The sequence below is a fragment of the Paramisgurnus dabryanus genome, chromosome 18, assembly GCF_030506205.2.
Source record: "Paramisgurnus dabryanus chromosome 18, PD_genome_1.1, whole genome shotgun sequence".
NCBI lineage: Eukaryota > Metazoa > Chordata > Actinopteri > Cypriniformes > Cobitidae > Paramisgurnus > Paramisgurnus dabryanus.
Genome location: NC_133354.1, coordinates 145,924 through 159,368, shown reverse-complemented (window position 1 = coordinate 159,368; position 13,445 = coordinate 145,924). Strand labels below are relative to the sequence as shown.

The window sequence follows — 13,445 nt, the reverse complement described above, 5'->3', positions numbered from 1 at the left end:
GATGTCAATATCAATTAACTATCAATAAACAAATCTACAGGAAAGTTTTATGCAATAACTTAAATATAAACATGACAATTATTTAAACAAAAACCCAGTGAAAACAAAAAGGAGAAATTAAAAATATATGTAAGCCTATGCCAGTCTTAGACATGGAGGATGCAGTCTCCATGACAACAGCAAGAACTAAGTTATCAATATGTGGGAAGTAAATTGTTACCTCCAGTTCATTTTCATCGAAAATCTTTATCAAGTCAATGGCAATGAGCTCGGTAAAACCCTGTGAAACAGAAAAACATTTTTTTAAACACATTTACACGCAGGTCATGTTGATATAAATCAGGGATAAGCTACAGTTTGCTGCCACATAGTGGCCATACGTTGAACTACATTAATATTTGTGTGTGTGGGACTTCATTTCTTACTTCCAAAAAGGCGTTCATCTGCTTTTGAACCCTGTTCACAAACCGCCACTGAATCACCAAGCTGTGCAAAAAAAACCATATAATGTTAGTGTTAGATGCTGAACAAAGTCTTAAGACTTTCTGTATTAAGTCCTTTATTTATTTAACACTTTTCCGCACTTTATTATTTATATAAAGTACTAATGTCTTAAATTTCATAAATCTACCAATGAGTAGCTTCATAAAAAAACTATAGGCTACCACAGTAACTCACTCGATGTACTCCTTTTTGTTGTCATTGGTGACAACCATGTCTGAACCGCTTGGCTTCAAATCCACCTGATATGTCTAAAAATAAAAATAAATAGCATTTAGAAGACTTTTAAACTTTAATTAGAAAGATAAATATGCCATTTACAGCTTTAATTTGAAATATGGTATGTTACCTGTCCAAAATTGTCCTCATCAATGCAAAACCGTAGGTCCAGTTCTGTTGGGTCGTTCTCCAGAATCCACTTCAGAGAGTTGTAGTATTCACTGTCCTACAGTGTGTACACAAACACAAAAGAGGAATGAAAAAAATTACAAAAATGTACACAAGTAATATATTATAGATTATAACAAAATTTATGCCCTCAAATTATTCAACGCTTATGATGCGATAATGATATTAAATATTTCCCAGGCTTCGTACAAGTTTCGAAAAGTTTTTTTTCTAATATGTAAAAGATCCATATGTAATAATCTTGCTTTATTTGTTATGAGCAATTTTAGTGCAGGAAGTACAGTGGAAGTCCTTATATGGGCACTTTAACCCCTTAGGATTCCTGAAAAAGGCTAAAAAAACCCTAAAAAGGGACACAAATTGTACCTGCTGTGTTGATTGTATCTTAAAACGGTTTACATCATTCGAATCACAAGAATTTCAGCTTTCCAAAGATATGTGACATGTTTTTGTTTTTAAGTTGTTGTATTTGATGAAGTTTCCGCGCTAAGCTGGAATTTTAAGGGGTTTTTAATTGGAATATCGCATGCACACACCACCAGCCAAGAACTGAAGTGAAATCAACGGCAAAGTGTGTTTTGTTTGTGAAGTTTGTTCAGCTTCCCAATATGAAAACAATGGCTATAGTTTGTTCATCCAGGGTAGCATTGAAGTTGTGCATGTGTGTTTGTTTAATGCTGGATTTCGCTGAAATGGGGTGGTCCAAACTGGGTCATGAGTCGCAGGCAGTAGGTGAAACTGCATCAAATGTTGTTTTTATGTTGTAAAACGCTGTATAAGTGCATATAATGTAAACGACACAAACATGTAGTAAATCATAAGTTATCCAGAGATATTGGGATAATGTTTTGTGTGTGTTGCTTGCTTGTGACTCGCTCCTCCCTTGGTACGGGATTATTCGGGAAGAATCGGTACAGTTGATCTGTCTTTTATAAATCTGATAAAGTAAAGACTCTTTGGATTTATAAAGAATGTAATACCACTCTAGTATAGGTCCTCAAGATTAACATAAGATACGCAGAAACAGCGTGTGTTATGTGAGCTTCAAAGATTGAAATGATATGAAATATGAGTGAAACAATGTGTGTGTGTAAACGTACCACTGACTCCATATCATTCAGTGTTATCTGCTTGCCCAGCATCATTTTGTAAAACGGTCGAATGAAGAAACCTAAAACACAGACAATGACATTTTAGCCTCTTTTTGTAAAAACCCCAAAGCATAAAAAAAAAAATAAAGGGATAGTTCGGGCAAAAATGATATTAAACCCATGATTTACTCACCCCCAAGCTGTCCGAGTTGCATATGTCCATCGTTTTTCAGACAAACACATTTTCGGATATTTTAGAAAATGTTTTAGATCTTTCAGTTGATTAAATGTAATGTTGCGGGGTCCACCCATAGTCCACGACCTTCAGGTCTAAAAAAAGTGCGTCCATCCTTCACAAATTAAATCCAAACGGCTCCAGGATGATAAACAAAGGTCTTCTGAGGGTAATCTGCGCGGTGTTGTTGTAGAAATATCCATATTTAAAACTTTATTAACGAAAATAAATACCTTCCGGTCGCGTCCACATTCAGGATGAGAGCTTACGCAGCCTATGGAGGCTACTCTGCTGCTGCTCTGTGCCCCCGCCCTCCGAATTTGTCATACGTCACTAAGAAAAGTGCGTTCACTACGCTAATACTCTCTCCTGAATACAGAGGCGTCTAAGATGGCGGCGCTACCGGAAGGTATTTATTTTCGTTAAGAAAGTTTTAAATATGGATATTTCTACAACAACACCGCATGGATTACCCTCAGAAGACCTTTGTTTATCATCCTGGAGCCGTTTGGATTTAATTTGTGAAGGATGGACGCACTTTTTTTGGACTTGTAGGTCGTGGACCCCGTAACATTACATTTAATTAACTGAAAGATCTAAAACATTTTCTAAAATATCCAAAAATGTGTTTGTCTGAAAAACGATGGACATATGCAACTCGGACAGCTTGGGGGTGAGTAAATCATGGGTTTAATATCATTTTTGGCCGAACTATCGCTTTAAGTCATTAAACAAAAAACTAAAACGACTAAAAACAGGCTTACGCACCATCCAATAGCTTGCCATGATAAACGGCCATCCCAGCCACCCGTCCAATGAATTTAAAGTATGAGAGGTGATCCTCATTGCAAAGGCCAGAGTTTGGATTGATCTGAAGTGTATAGTTATCTCTACAAACAGTCAGAAGAAGAGAAAAAATAAATGACAAAATTACAATAACAGTCCCTCTTTGTTTTCAAATAAATTACACAAAATAGATCTGGGGCACCATTCACTACCATAGTATTACTTTTGACCTACTATAGAAGTCTGTGTGGATCAACTTGTATATAGATTAACCAGTTCTCGCCCTGAATAATGGCGTTGAGAAAAAACTAAACTATAGAAGTAAATGGTGCCCCAGATTGGCTTGATAACAAACATTCTTCAAAATATCTTACTTTGTGTTCATCAGGACAAAGACAATACAAGTTTGAAATAACCTGAAGGTGAGTAAAGGGCTAGGAACCATACTCTTATTCTGGTGTAATAATCAAGGACTTTGCTGCCATAACATGGCATTTGAAAATAGTCCCCTATTTTGCGCTTCCTGCAGCCATGTTACGGCAGCAAAGTCCTTGATTATTACGCCAGAATGAGAGTATAGTTACTAAACATATCTGCCTAGAAAATCACAACTTTTAATTTTCCATCGGTCTTAGTACACGATGTAACTACAAATTAGTCAAGTTTTAAATAGGAAAAATATTGAAACTTTTAGCTTATTTTTAGCGCAATGCTAATGGTCTAATCAGATTCAATGGATTGTGCTAATCTATGCTAAAAGTGGTACTGCCAGTCCCGGAGATCAGCTGAATGGATTCCAAAATGGTAAAAATCAAATGACGAGCTGAAAAATTAGCATATTTTCAATAAAGGGGAAATCTAACAGGATAACAGACGGTCCCTGTATGGTTATTGGCAAACTTTCTTTTGGCACAATAATAAAACGAACAGGCAGACAGCCAAATAGACAGAAGAAAATGATAAACAGACACAAAGATAGCTAGCAAACACAATGATAGAGAACATAGATAAGAAAAAAGACAGAAAGATATCCTTAATGGTCGACTTTGTAGTTTCTAGTTTGGCCGTAAGGAAAGAGGGAAGTAAGACAGAGACGGTACACAAAGACAATGACTCAGTTATTTGTTACTGAAATGAAATATTATTACACATTAAACACCACCACCTCAGGCTTGCACACAGCTAAACTAAGATAAATTAAAATAAATCGCAACACAAAACTGCCCAAATACGTGAGGCAACTTACGTGGCAGAGTATTCGAATAGCCCATAATACGGATTAAACATCTCTTTGGAGAGTAGGAAGAACCATTCTCTGGCCACACCTCCATAGTCCAGACCCTTCTCTGATTCAAACTCAATCCACAGACGAGCCTTCAACGTGTCCGGTCTTTTCAGAGACATGATGCGCCTGTACGACTCTTCAAAGATGTTATTTCTGTGAAGCTTCATCTCAAAGCGGTTAGGAATATCTGCCTGTGGAAAAGAAAAAAAAAGCATAACATCCAGTTACAAACAAAAGTTTGGTGATTACATCACAAAACTAAAACAAACAGGACCGATCGTCATCTAACAGCTTGACGCCGACATTACAGTATCCTGCCTGAAACAATCACAGCTTCGTTTCTGTCGTGTGAAGAACAATTTAACACCCGATTGAAAAAAAATGTCTCCGCTTCTCGGCAAAGATTTCACACAGAATTAATTAGTGCATCCAGGAATACAGCATGCTAGAGGAAAGAGCTCACAGAGACGTCTGGGAAAACACTTACCGGCTTCTTTAACTTCTTTCGGAAGTAGTCGTACTTCTGCTTGAATTCTCTGGAATACGGCACGGCCTGGGAGAGGGGACACAAAATAATCGCACAAGGCATCAGAGGTGTTACATTACTCAATCAACTTGTTGGAAAAAATAATTTAGCTTTGGTGTAAATCTCACAAAATATGTCAACATCTTGCTTCATATTTTACCACAAAGGAAAAAATAGGAATTTATATTCTGCATAAAAGGAACCTTATCGATTTATTGGCTATTTCATCGTAACAGCGACAAACACTATGTGTCTTTCACCAGCTGGTTTATAACAAAAGTCACAAATATCATAAAAAAGTAGATGTAGATGATGAGAGAGATTAAAAGACACTTACAGGTCCTGTGATGGCAGGACTCTGCAGTCGAGGATCTTCCCACTGCGTCTTTTTGGTGTCTACAAAGAAGAACAGTCATTTTGTAAGTCAACATTACTGCATTTCTTTCATTGCTGTTATTTGAGACTAGGACTTGGTAATACTTTACAAAAAAGGTTGTATTTGTTAACATTAGTAAACGCATTCGCTTACATGAACTTACGATGAACAATACTTCTACGGAATTTAATAATAATGTAACAATACAATAATCTAATAATACATCCCCTTAAAAAAACGCCACATTTCGTTTTGTGCCACCATACTTAAGGGCTCGTTATAGTCGTGCGTAGTCCTACGGTGTAGCCGTGACGGCGTAGGTTTCGCATCGGTTTTCATTTATACTTTTGCATCGTCGTCCGCGTCGACGTGCAAACACACGCGCAGACCGCTGGTAGGCAGAATCCACGCGTGTAACCAAAGTAGCAGCGCGACCGTCAAAGAAGAAGAAGCTTGGCAAGTTAACCCACAAACGAAGAAGAAACAGCAACTTGTAGTGTATGATTTGAGAAGACCAGCAATGATGGAAGTAAATAAACATTGACTTTTGTTGCAATTTGAGTTAAATCAATCCTCAACTTGGCCCATCTTTGTTTTCACAGTCGCAAACGGAAATACCTATGACGCAGTTTTTTTACCTGACGGGAGGGGTTCTGGTGGACCAATCACAGCGCTTGCGGTCCGCGTAGATCTGACGTGCTGTTAAAATTTTTGCGAGGTGCACGTCAGGCTACGCAGAGCTAGGGATAGCCTACGCCGAACCTACGCACGACTATAAATCGGGCTTTACTCGTGTAACTACTCATGTAAAAGTCTTTAAATAGGGAAAACATGGAAGTGTTTGGTGGCTTCTAAATTCATCCCTGTTTGGATCCTAATGAATGAATGATGCTAGGCTAAATGCTAACACATTCACAACGTGCTCTGCAACAGTAATGGCCTAGTGGTGAGACGCTATACTAATGGGGCGTGCACACCAAAGTATTTAAATGCGGCTGAAAATGTCAGGCGGATGCCGACTGTGGGCGGTTACGGGCACTCAGTGCAAAGAAAAAATGTGAGACTATTTGTCAGTGTGTATAAAATGGAGAAATCTGTAAAATGCTGTTGATCAAAATAAAATAGTGTGAATTACAAAAATTTATGTAAGTTGTAAGTTTCAACATTAGTGCACAATAAATTTACATGAATAATTGTATATTGGCATTAAAGGAACATTCCATTTTCTTAAAAGAAAAAAACAGATAATTTACTCACCACCATGTCATCCAAAATGTTGATGTCTTTCTTTGTTCAGTCGAGAAGAAATTATGTTTTTTGAGGAAAACATTGCAGGATTTTTCTCATTTTAATGGACTTTAATGGACACCAACAATTAACACTTAACTCAACACATAACAGTTTTTTTCAACGTAGTTTCAAAGGACTATAAACGATCCCAAACGAGGCATAAGGGTCTTATCTAGCGAAACGATTGTCATGTTTTACAATAAAAATAACAAATATACACTTTTAAAGCACAACTTCTCGTCATGAAGATCCGCTCGTGATGCGCCAGCTGACCTCACGCAATACGTCATGACGTCAAGAGGTCACAGAGGACGAACGCGAAACTCCGCCCCAGTGTTTACAAGTGTTGAGAACGAGGACCGTTCCTACGTTGTTGTATGTCATACTAATTTATGTCTTTGTGTCAGTTTATTGTTTACAATGGTCCGCAAATGTGCCTTTTATATATGTAACACGTGACCTCCCTACGTCACTACGCATTTACGTTAGGCCGCGCTAGACCGGATCTAGACGAGAAGTTGTGCTTTAAAAGTGTATATTTGTTATTTTTATTGTCAAAAATGACAATCGTTTTGCTAGATAAGACCCTTATGCCTCATTTGGGATCGTTTATAGTCTTTTGAAACTCCGTTGAAAAAACTGTTAAGTGTTGAGTTAAGTGTTAATTGTTGGTGTCTATTAAAGTCCATTAAAATGAGAAAATCCTGCAATGTTTTCCTCAAAAAACATAATTTCTTCTCGAATGAACAAAGAAAGACATCAACATTTTGGATGACATGGTGGTGAGTAAATTATCTGGATTTTTCTTTTAAGAAAATGGAATATTCCTTTAACCAAGATTAATAAATGCCTGAAACTGGTATTGCTTATTGTTACATCAAGTTAGCTTATGCATTTACTAATGTTAACAAATAAAAACTTGTTAGATACACTATGATTTATTACAGCATATGCAGAGAGAAACACTTATAGTAAAGACACTTGTACTGTGAAAGGGTTGCAAAATATTACTTAGTCAGACTGCACCGGCTCAACTACATTGGGAATTTCTATAGCTTAGCTGGTAGAGAATTGAATTGCAGCACAAAGTTCATTGGCTTCAATTTCAATGAACACACATACTGATAAAATGTATACTTTGAATGCACTGTAAGTCGCTTTGGATAAAAGCATCTGCCAAATGCATAAATGTAAATGAGTTTGGGGGCGGTAGTCTTAATGCTCACTCAATGGCAGGTGTCATGTCATCTATAACCTATCCCTGTAAGAAACATTTAGCTTTCCTCCAAAGCCACCTGCAGTATAACACATTTTTCTAACAGTGTGTTAGTGAGGTGCTGCTGTCTCGCTCATCAGGTGTACAGCAGTAACTGAACGCACCTGTGTTTTATAAAGCAGCAGGTATGGATGTGTAGGACATATTTGGCTTTGATGATGCATGAGAAAACTGATCTCAGAACATCTAAATAGCTATTGATCATTCAGTGGAGAATACAGTTACCGAAACAAGACCTTGATAGTATACATATGATATTTTATTAAGATAAATCTATTTTAAAATCAATTTTTGTTTGTTAGAGCATTATGTTGCTAAGGCTGTCACAGAAGTACCCTTTAAAACAATCCTAACACGTAGCATTTAAGGCATTTGAGGTACTGATGTTAACTCTTTAGGTGGTTAAGGGGTACTTTTTTGAAAGGGTACCACCCTGGTGACAGCTAGGGACCATACTTTGACCATATTTTTCTGACAGAGTATAGGTCCCTATCAAAGAGTTTGAGGTAATCCCAAAGAGTGAAATTGTAAAAGAAGCATCTGCTATGAGTATAAAGCAGTGTTCGAATTATGTCAAAGATTATGGGGGTCCCCTAGCTCAGCCGTTCCCAAACTTTTTCAGCGTGTGGCCCCCCTTGTGTATGGTGCATTCATTCGCGGCCCCCCAAAAGAAAATTTGTGACAAAAAACCTCAACATTTTAATAAAAAAACATTAAATTATACAAAAAAAGCAGTGCTTTTGGTTAGTAGCCTTATTTTTTTAGGTTTAATTACACAGAATTCATGATAAATTAATGTATTTCATAAAATGTCATAAAACTGAGGCCCCCCTGGCACCATCTCGCGGCCCCCAGTTTGAAAACCACTGCCCTAGCTAACCCGCCCAGACATTTTTTGTTGGTCCTGGATCAACGTTTTAATCAAAGAAACCCCAAATTACCCTTAGATCAAACCCTAACCATTTTTACCCCTCAAATTAGTGTGAAATAGTTTGAGAAGAACATTTTAAATGCCCTAACCCAATCCTAAATCTAACAATCTGTCAATTCCTCCAGAAAACAGCGTGAGGCGCACTTGAGAGTTTATATTTTTTTCAGACATAAATCTTTTAGACTAATTTATTGTGAAATTGTGAAAAATAAGGGACAGTATCGCTTTGTGGCAGCACAGCACAAAGATTTTAAATTCATGTAGTATAAAAAACAGGGGACCCCCTAATTAATATGTTTGTGCTTTATAGAGGTCCAGGACCCCCCCAGCACTCCCTCAATTTTGAACACTGTTATAGGTATAAAAGTGACTGTAAGTACATTTAAATTATATATATAGTACTGTGCAAAAGTCTTAGGCCGCCACCACCAGACTTATTTTAGAAGTTTTAATGTCCATCCATATTTATTTTTCAATTTCATTAAGATACAAACAGAAAATAAAGGAAATAAAAATTTGTATCATCGGTGTTTAGTGTGACCTCTCTTGGCACTAAACACATCTTGAGCGTTTTTAAGCAGAATGAAGTAAAAAGATTTCTTTAAAATTAGAAATGAGGATTTAATTTTTTTAGGTTTAAAGGTGACATAGAATGATTGAACGGAGTATTTATCCTTGTTCTGTGATGTGACATGTAGACAAAAAATTTTTTGTTTGGGTCTGTAATGCCTTAGAAGCTTCCTAAAAACCTCTCTCAGATAGCTCTATTAGGGTGGGGGATTTTAAACAAGTGGTTTTGCACCTATTTGGCTCCCCCTACTGGCTTAACTTGCAATCTCATTACTGATTGGCTGACTTTGCAGCCACTCAAAAAATGTAGCCAATTATTTTAAAGTGGAGGGGCAGTTAGATGCCTGTGATGTCATAAGCATCAGTTTTTCAGATTGGGCCGTTTTCTGGCTGACATTTCTAAAAGAGGAATTTCTATGAGACTGAGATGTTTAGCATGTTTTGCACTTTTTGTATGTTTGTGAATGTGGGTAGACTACCATTATTCAACAAAGACAAGGTAAAAATGGTTTTTCATTCTCTGTCCCCTTTAAGAGATCATGCAGTTTCCTGCTATTGCTCAAGTGGAAGGGGGGTTTACCCTAAAAACTTGACACATCAGTTTACATCTTTATACAGTTTTTAATACTATATACAAATTTCCTGTTTTTTCTGAATGTATTCTATTAAAGAGACTGCGAAATAATTATATATGATCACTATAACTTTGCAAAAACAACAAATCTTATTCTGGCATGACTTTTGCACAGTACTTTATGTCCATTCCCTGGCAATTGAACCGATGCCTTTGGCAGTGCTAGTGCTGTGCTCTACAGAAATGGAAATTTGTCTTGTCACTCAAATATCATTACATTAATTAATTTGGGATAGATTTTTTACCCAACTTTGTGCAAAGTTGTACTTTTTATCAGTATGTGTGTTCCGATTTAAACCCATGACCTTTGCACTGCAAATGCACAGCTCTACCAGCTGAGCTACAGACATTACAATCTTGCCGTGATATTTGTATAATATTTAGAGAGTGTCCTTACTGTGGTCAATGTAGAAGGTCCTCCCATCAGCATGCACTCGCTCTTCCCACCCTGGCTGTAGATTCAAAGAAAGAAGAGGAGATTAAGATCTGAAGAAACCACCAGACGGGCACACATAAAAAAACATTAAAAACTATACATGAGGACGAGAGGAAAGAACATAGACATATGAAGATTCCTCAGTTCGGTGTGGTGGATGCTCCACAACAGGGTTCCACCAGGCATGCAGAAGATAGCAGGCCTGTCATTTTTTCATACAATCACTTTCACAAACATGTACTGCACCCCGTGCCCCTTTAAAATAGGAGACCCCATGACCCTCAAAGCCACGTTGATACCGACATCACAAGCAATTATCAGGCCAGCCAGGGATAGACATCCAACAGTTCATAAACCACAACATCAAGGAAAGCTTTATTCACGACCCACACAGGGGGATCTGGAAAAGAGACGACACCGTCGCTCACAACTGAGAGACCAAGCCATTGCTCAAGACAACTAAACTGGCATACAGTAGAATGAAGCACAGGACAAACTCTGTGCAGCAAGGGTGGCAATTGAAAGAAAAAGATGGAGACCAAATGATCAACGCAACCAGAAAAAAGATACGTGCAGAGGAAAATGCAGTATAGGGTCAATTCAGGTCAACTTTTGCCTTTAATTTTAAATGACAAAATGTTCCTGAATTCACCCAACAGGAAAGGAAATGAAATTGGATGACATTAATAGAGAAAAAAAAAAATTTAAGCCAAAACTGATCAATAAAACAACCTGTACATGTAAAGTGAGATTTTTTTCCTTATCAGGGATTACACTGAAATTTTCCCTGCCAAAACACCACCTGAAACTGTCTAGCAAGTATCAAAACGATGTTAAAAGTAAACGTTTGTAGTTAATTACAAAATTGTATTTGCAAAAATGCATGGTTTTATATTGATTTCTGTTCTCAGTTATTTTAAAATTCAAAAACAAAAGTTGTAATTCATTTCAAAGCTGGCTGGTTTAGGTCAAGGTTTGCAATTTTTTTAAAAGAATTTTCTAATCTTAGGGGCCGTGCACACCAAAGCTTTTATGCCCGCGGCCGACGTTTGTTTTCAATGGAAGTTCGGCGTTTTTTAAAAAAGCCAGAGGTTAGGTTTTTTTTCCACAATTAAAATCAGCACTTAGCGGTTCTTCCCCAACCCAGCGCTGAGCGCCGAGAGTTGAAAAAGATTCAACTTTGGGTGAAAAGCTCCGCTCGTCAATGTCCGTTCTCACACGGCCGTCCAATCCCAGTAAAGGAGGGGCGGGACATTACCACAGCAACCAACCGGCACAACGTACAATTACTGATTAACAACGCGGAAGTATCAGAGCTACCAAAGAGCTCAACTGAAGAAAGCTGCTGCTCTTCTGAAAAAACAGCTGGCATTTGGTGTCATCCAGGCGTTTTCAGACGCGTTTAAAAGCTTTGGTGTGCACACCCCCTAAGACCGCAAAAAAAGTGTGTGGTCACTGTTAAGTAGGGATTTCACGATTCGATACTCGATTTTTTTAATTTTTTTGAAAGCACAAAAAAATGCTATGCCATTTTAAACTACACTTTTTTTAGACCTTGAACCTGGAGATGCCCTGCCATGTTAGTCGTGCTGCCAGTACCGTCATGAACGTTAGATGAGATTGTAAGACCATACCCCAATACGTCATGTTTAAATGCTGTTTTCATAACTCTTAAGAAACTGAAATAAGTTGTTGTGAAACTTAAACAGATCTCAGTTCAGAAAAATGACCAGTCCTGGCACAGACGCCGCCCTGCTGTGCATGCACGCGTGCGTGCTTCGATTGAGTCCAGCTGAAAGCGGGAGGCGCGTGCTGTTTTTGTTTCCCATGTAAAGAGCAGCTCGCGTGGTGTCTCCTACATCTGTCATGCTATCTTTTAACTGGTTGTAGCTAGCTAAGTTAGAGGAGGTTGACTCGCAGCACTCAACACGTGTGTTTTTTTCAGCTTGTTAAGCAGGCCGGACGTGACACGGGGGTGTGGCAGCACTGACGATTCCATTTCTTTATTCAAAGTTCGAGGTTGTGACTTAATTTCGACCGATTTCGATTTAAAAAGACAATAACAAAGAAATAAAAAAGAGCAAGAGATGGAAAGACTGACAAAGAGAACCCCAAAAATATAGGAAAGTACAACGGAAAACGAGGGACAGCCACTCATGCCAGTAATGATAAGAGGAATGGAGAGGTCAAAGGTCAAACAGGCTGGTGGGCAGGCAGGTAAACACGCAGGCTGCGAGAGGACCGACCTCCTCTGGAAGATCCTGCAACAAGCCCAGATCACAGCATGTTTCCCCACGCCACCGAAAGACCAGAAAGAAATCACACACACACACACCAGCAGCTTAGACAGCACTACTGTAATGCTGTGTTAAAGGAGGTCATTGAAATCATAAATGACACGAATGTGAAAATATGGTGCTTTGAAAATACTGTCTGGAAACCAAAGAGAAAAAAATCAATATTCTTAAAAAAAAAACATTTGGAGCAAAAATAAATGAATCAGGAAATGAAGGTTAGTAGGGTTAATAAGTTTTAGAAATTTGCATACAGTCCAAATTTACATGCATGTGCACATTTATAATTTTGCATAAATATATGCAAAAAAGTGGATGAGCCCCATTCGCCGAGTGTGGCACTTGCACATTTCCCTATTGAAAACCTGAGAGGAGAAGGTGTGAACCGAACGGTGCTATTTAAAAGTCTCTCCTTTTTAATGGAGTTTCTTCACAATTTAATAATGCAAGACCCATATTGCATCATCAACCCAAATTTAAATAAAGAAACCAAAAGCAATAAACTAAACAATGCATAAACACAAAAAAGTGTTTTGTGTCACCAGTTGTCTTTTCAATAGTCAGACGTCCTATATTAGTGTGATATAGATGTTGATCACATTCAAAATTGTGCATCAATGTGCCTCAACACAAGGTCGTATATTAGATGAGGGTACTTAGCTGCTGAAAGAGCATGGATTTATGGGTAATATGGCTCCAGTGTTCCCTTTCATACTCACAGGAAGTGGGCCGAGGTCACCAGGGTCTAAAGATGCTTTTGTCCTCATGTGAACGGGATACTTTAAACGTGGATCTTCCTGAAAAGA

The 13,445-nt window shown here is 38.0% G+C and overlaps 1 protein-coding gene across 7 annotated transcripts in view; it reads right to left on the bottom strand.

Moving 5' to 3' along the window:
* The window catches only part of nedd4l (NEDD4 like E3 ubiquitin protein ligase), a 101,106-nt gene that overhangs the window by 8,156 nt on the left and 79,505 nt on the right, over positions 1-13,445 (bottom strand). For 6 of the 7 annotated variants that reach the window (XM_065243995.1, XM_065243996.1, XM_065243997.2 and 3 more), the window contains 11 exons: positions 13,359-13,436; positions 10,307-10,361; positions 5,170-5,228; positions 4,794-4,859; positions 4,268-4,497; positions 3,004-3,125; positions 2,010-2,080; positions 851-946; positions 679-752; positions 426-486; positions 221-280 (listed from right to left, as the gene is read on the bottom strand). In XM_065243995.1, coding sequence (XP_065100067.1) covers positions 221-280; positions 426-486; positions 679-752; positions 851-946; positions 2,010-2,080; positions 3,004-3,125; positions 4,268-4,497; positions 4,794-4,859; positions 5,170-5,228; positions 10,307-10,361; positions 13,359-13,436 — 972 coding nt within the window. The remainder of the gene's footprint in view (positions 1-220; positions 281-425; positions 487-678; positions 753-850; positions 947-2,009; positions 2,081-3,003; positions 3,126-4,267; positions 4,498-4,793; positions 4,860-5,169; positions 5,229-10,306; positions 10,362-13,358; positions 13,437-13,445) is intronic. The other variant, XM_065243994.2, reaches the window with a different exon arrangement.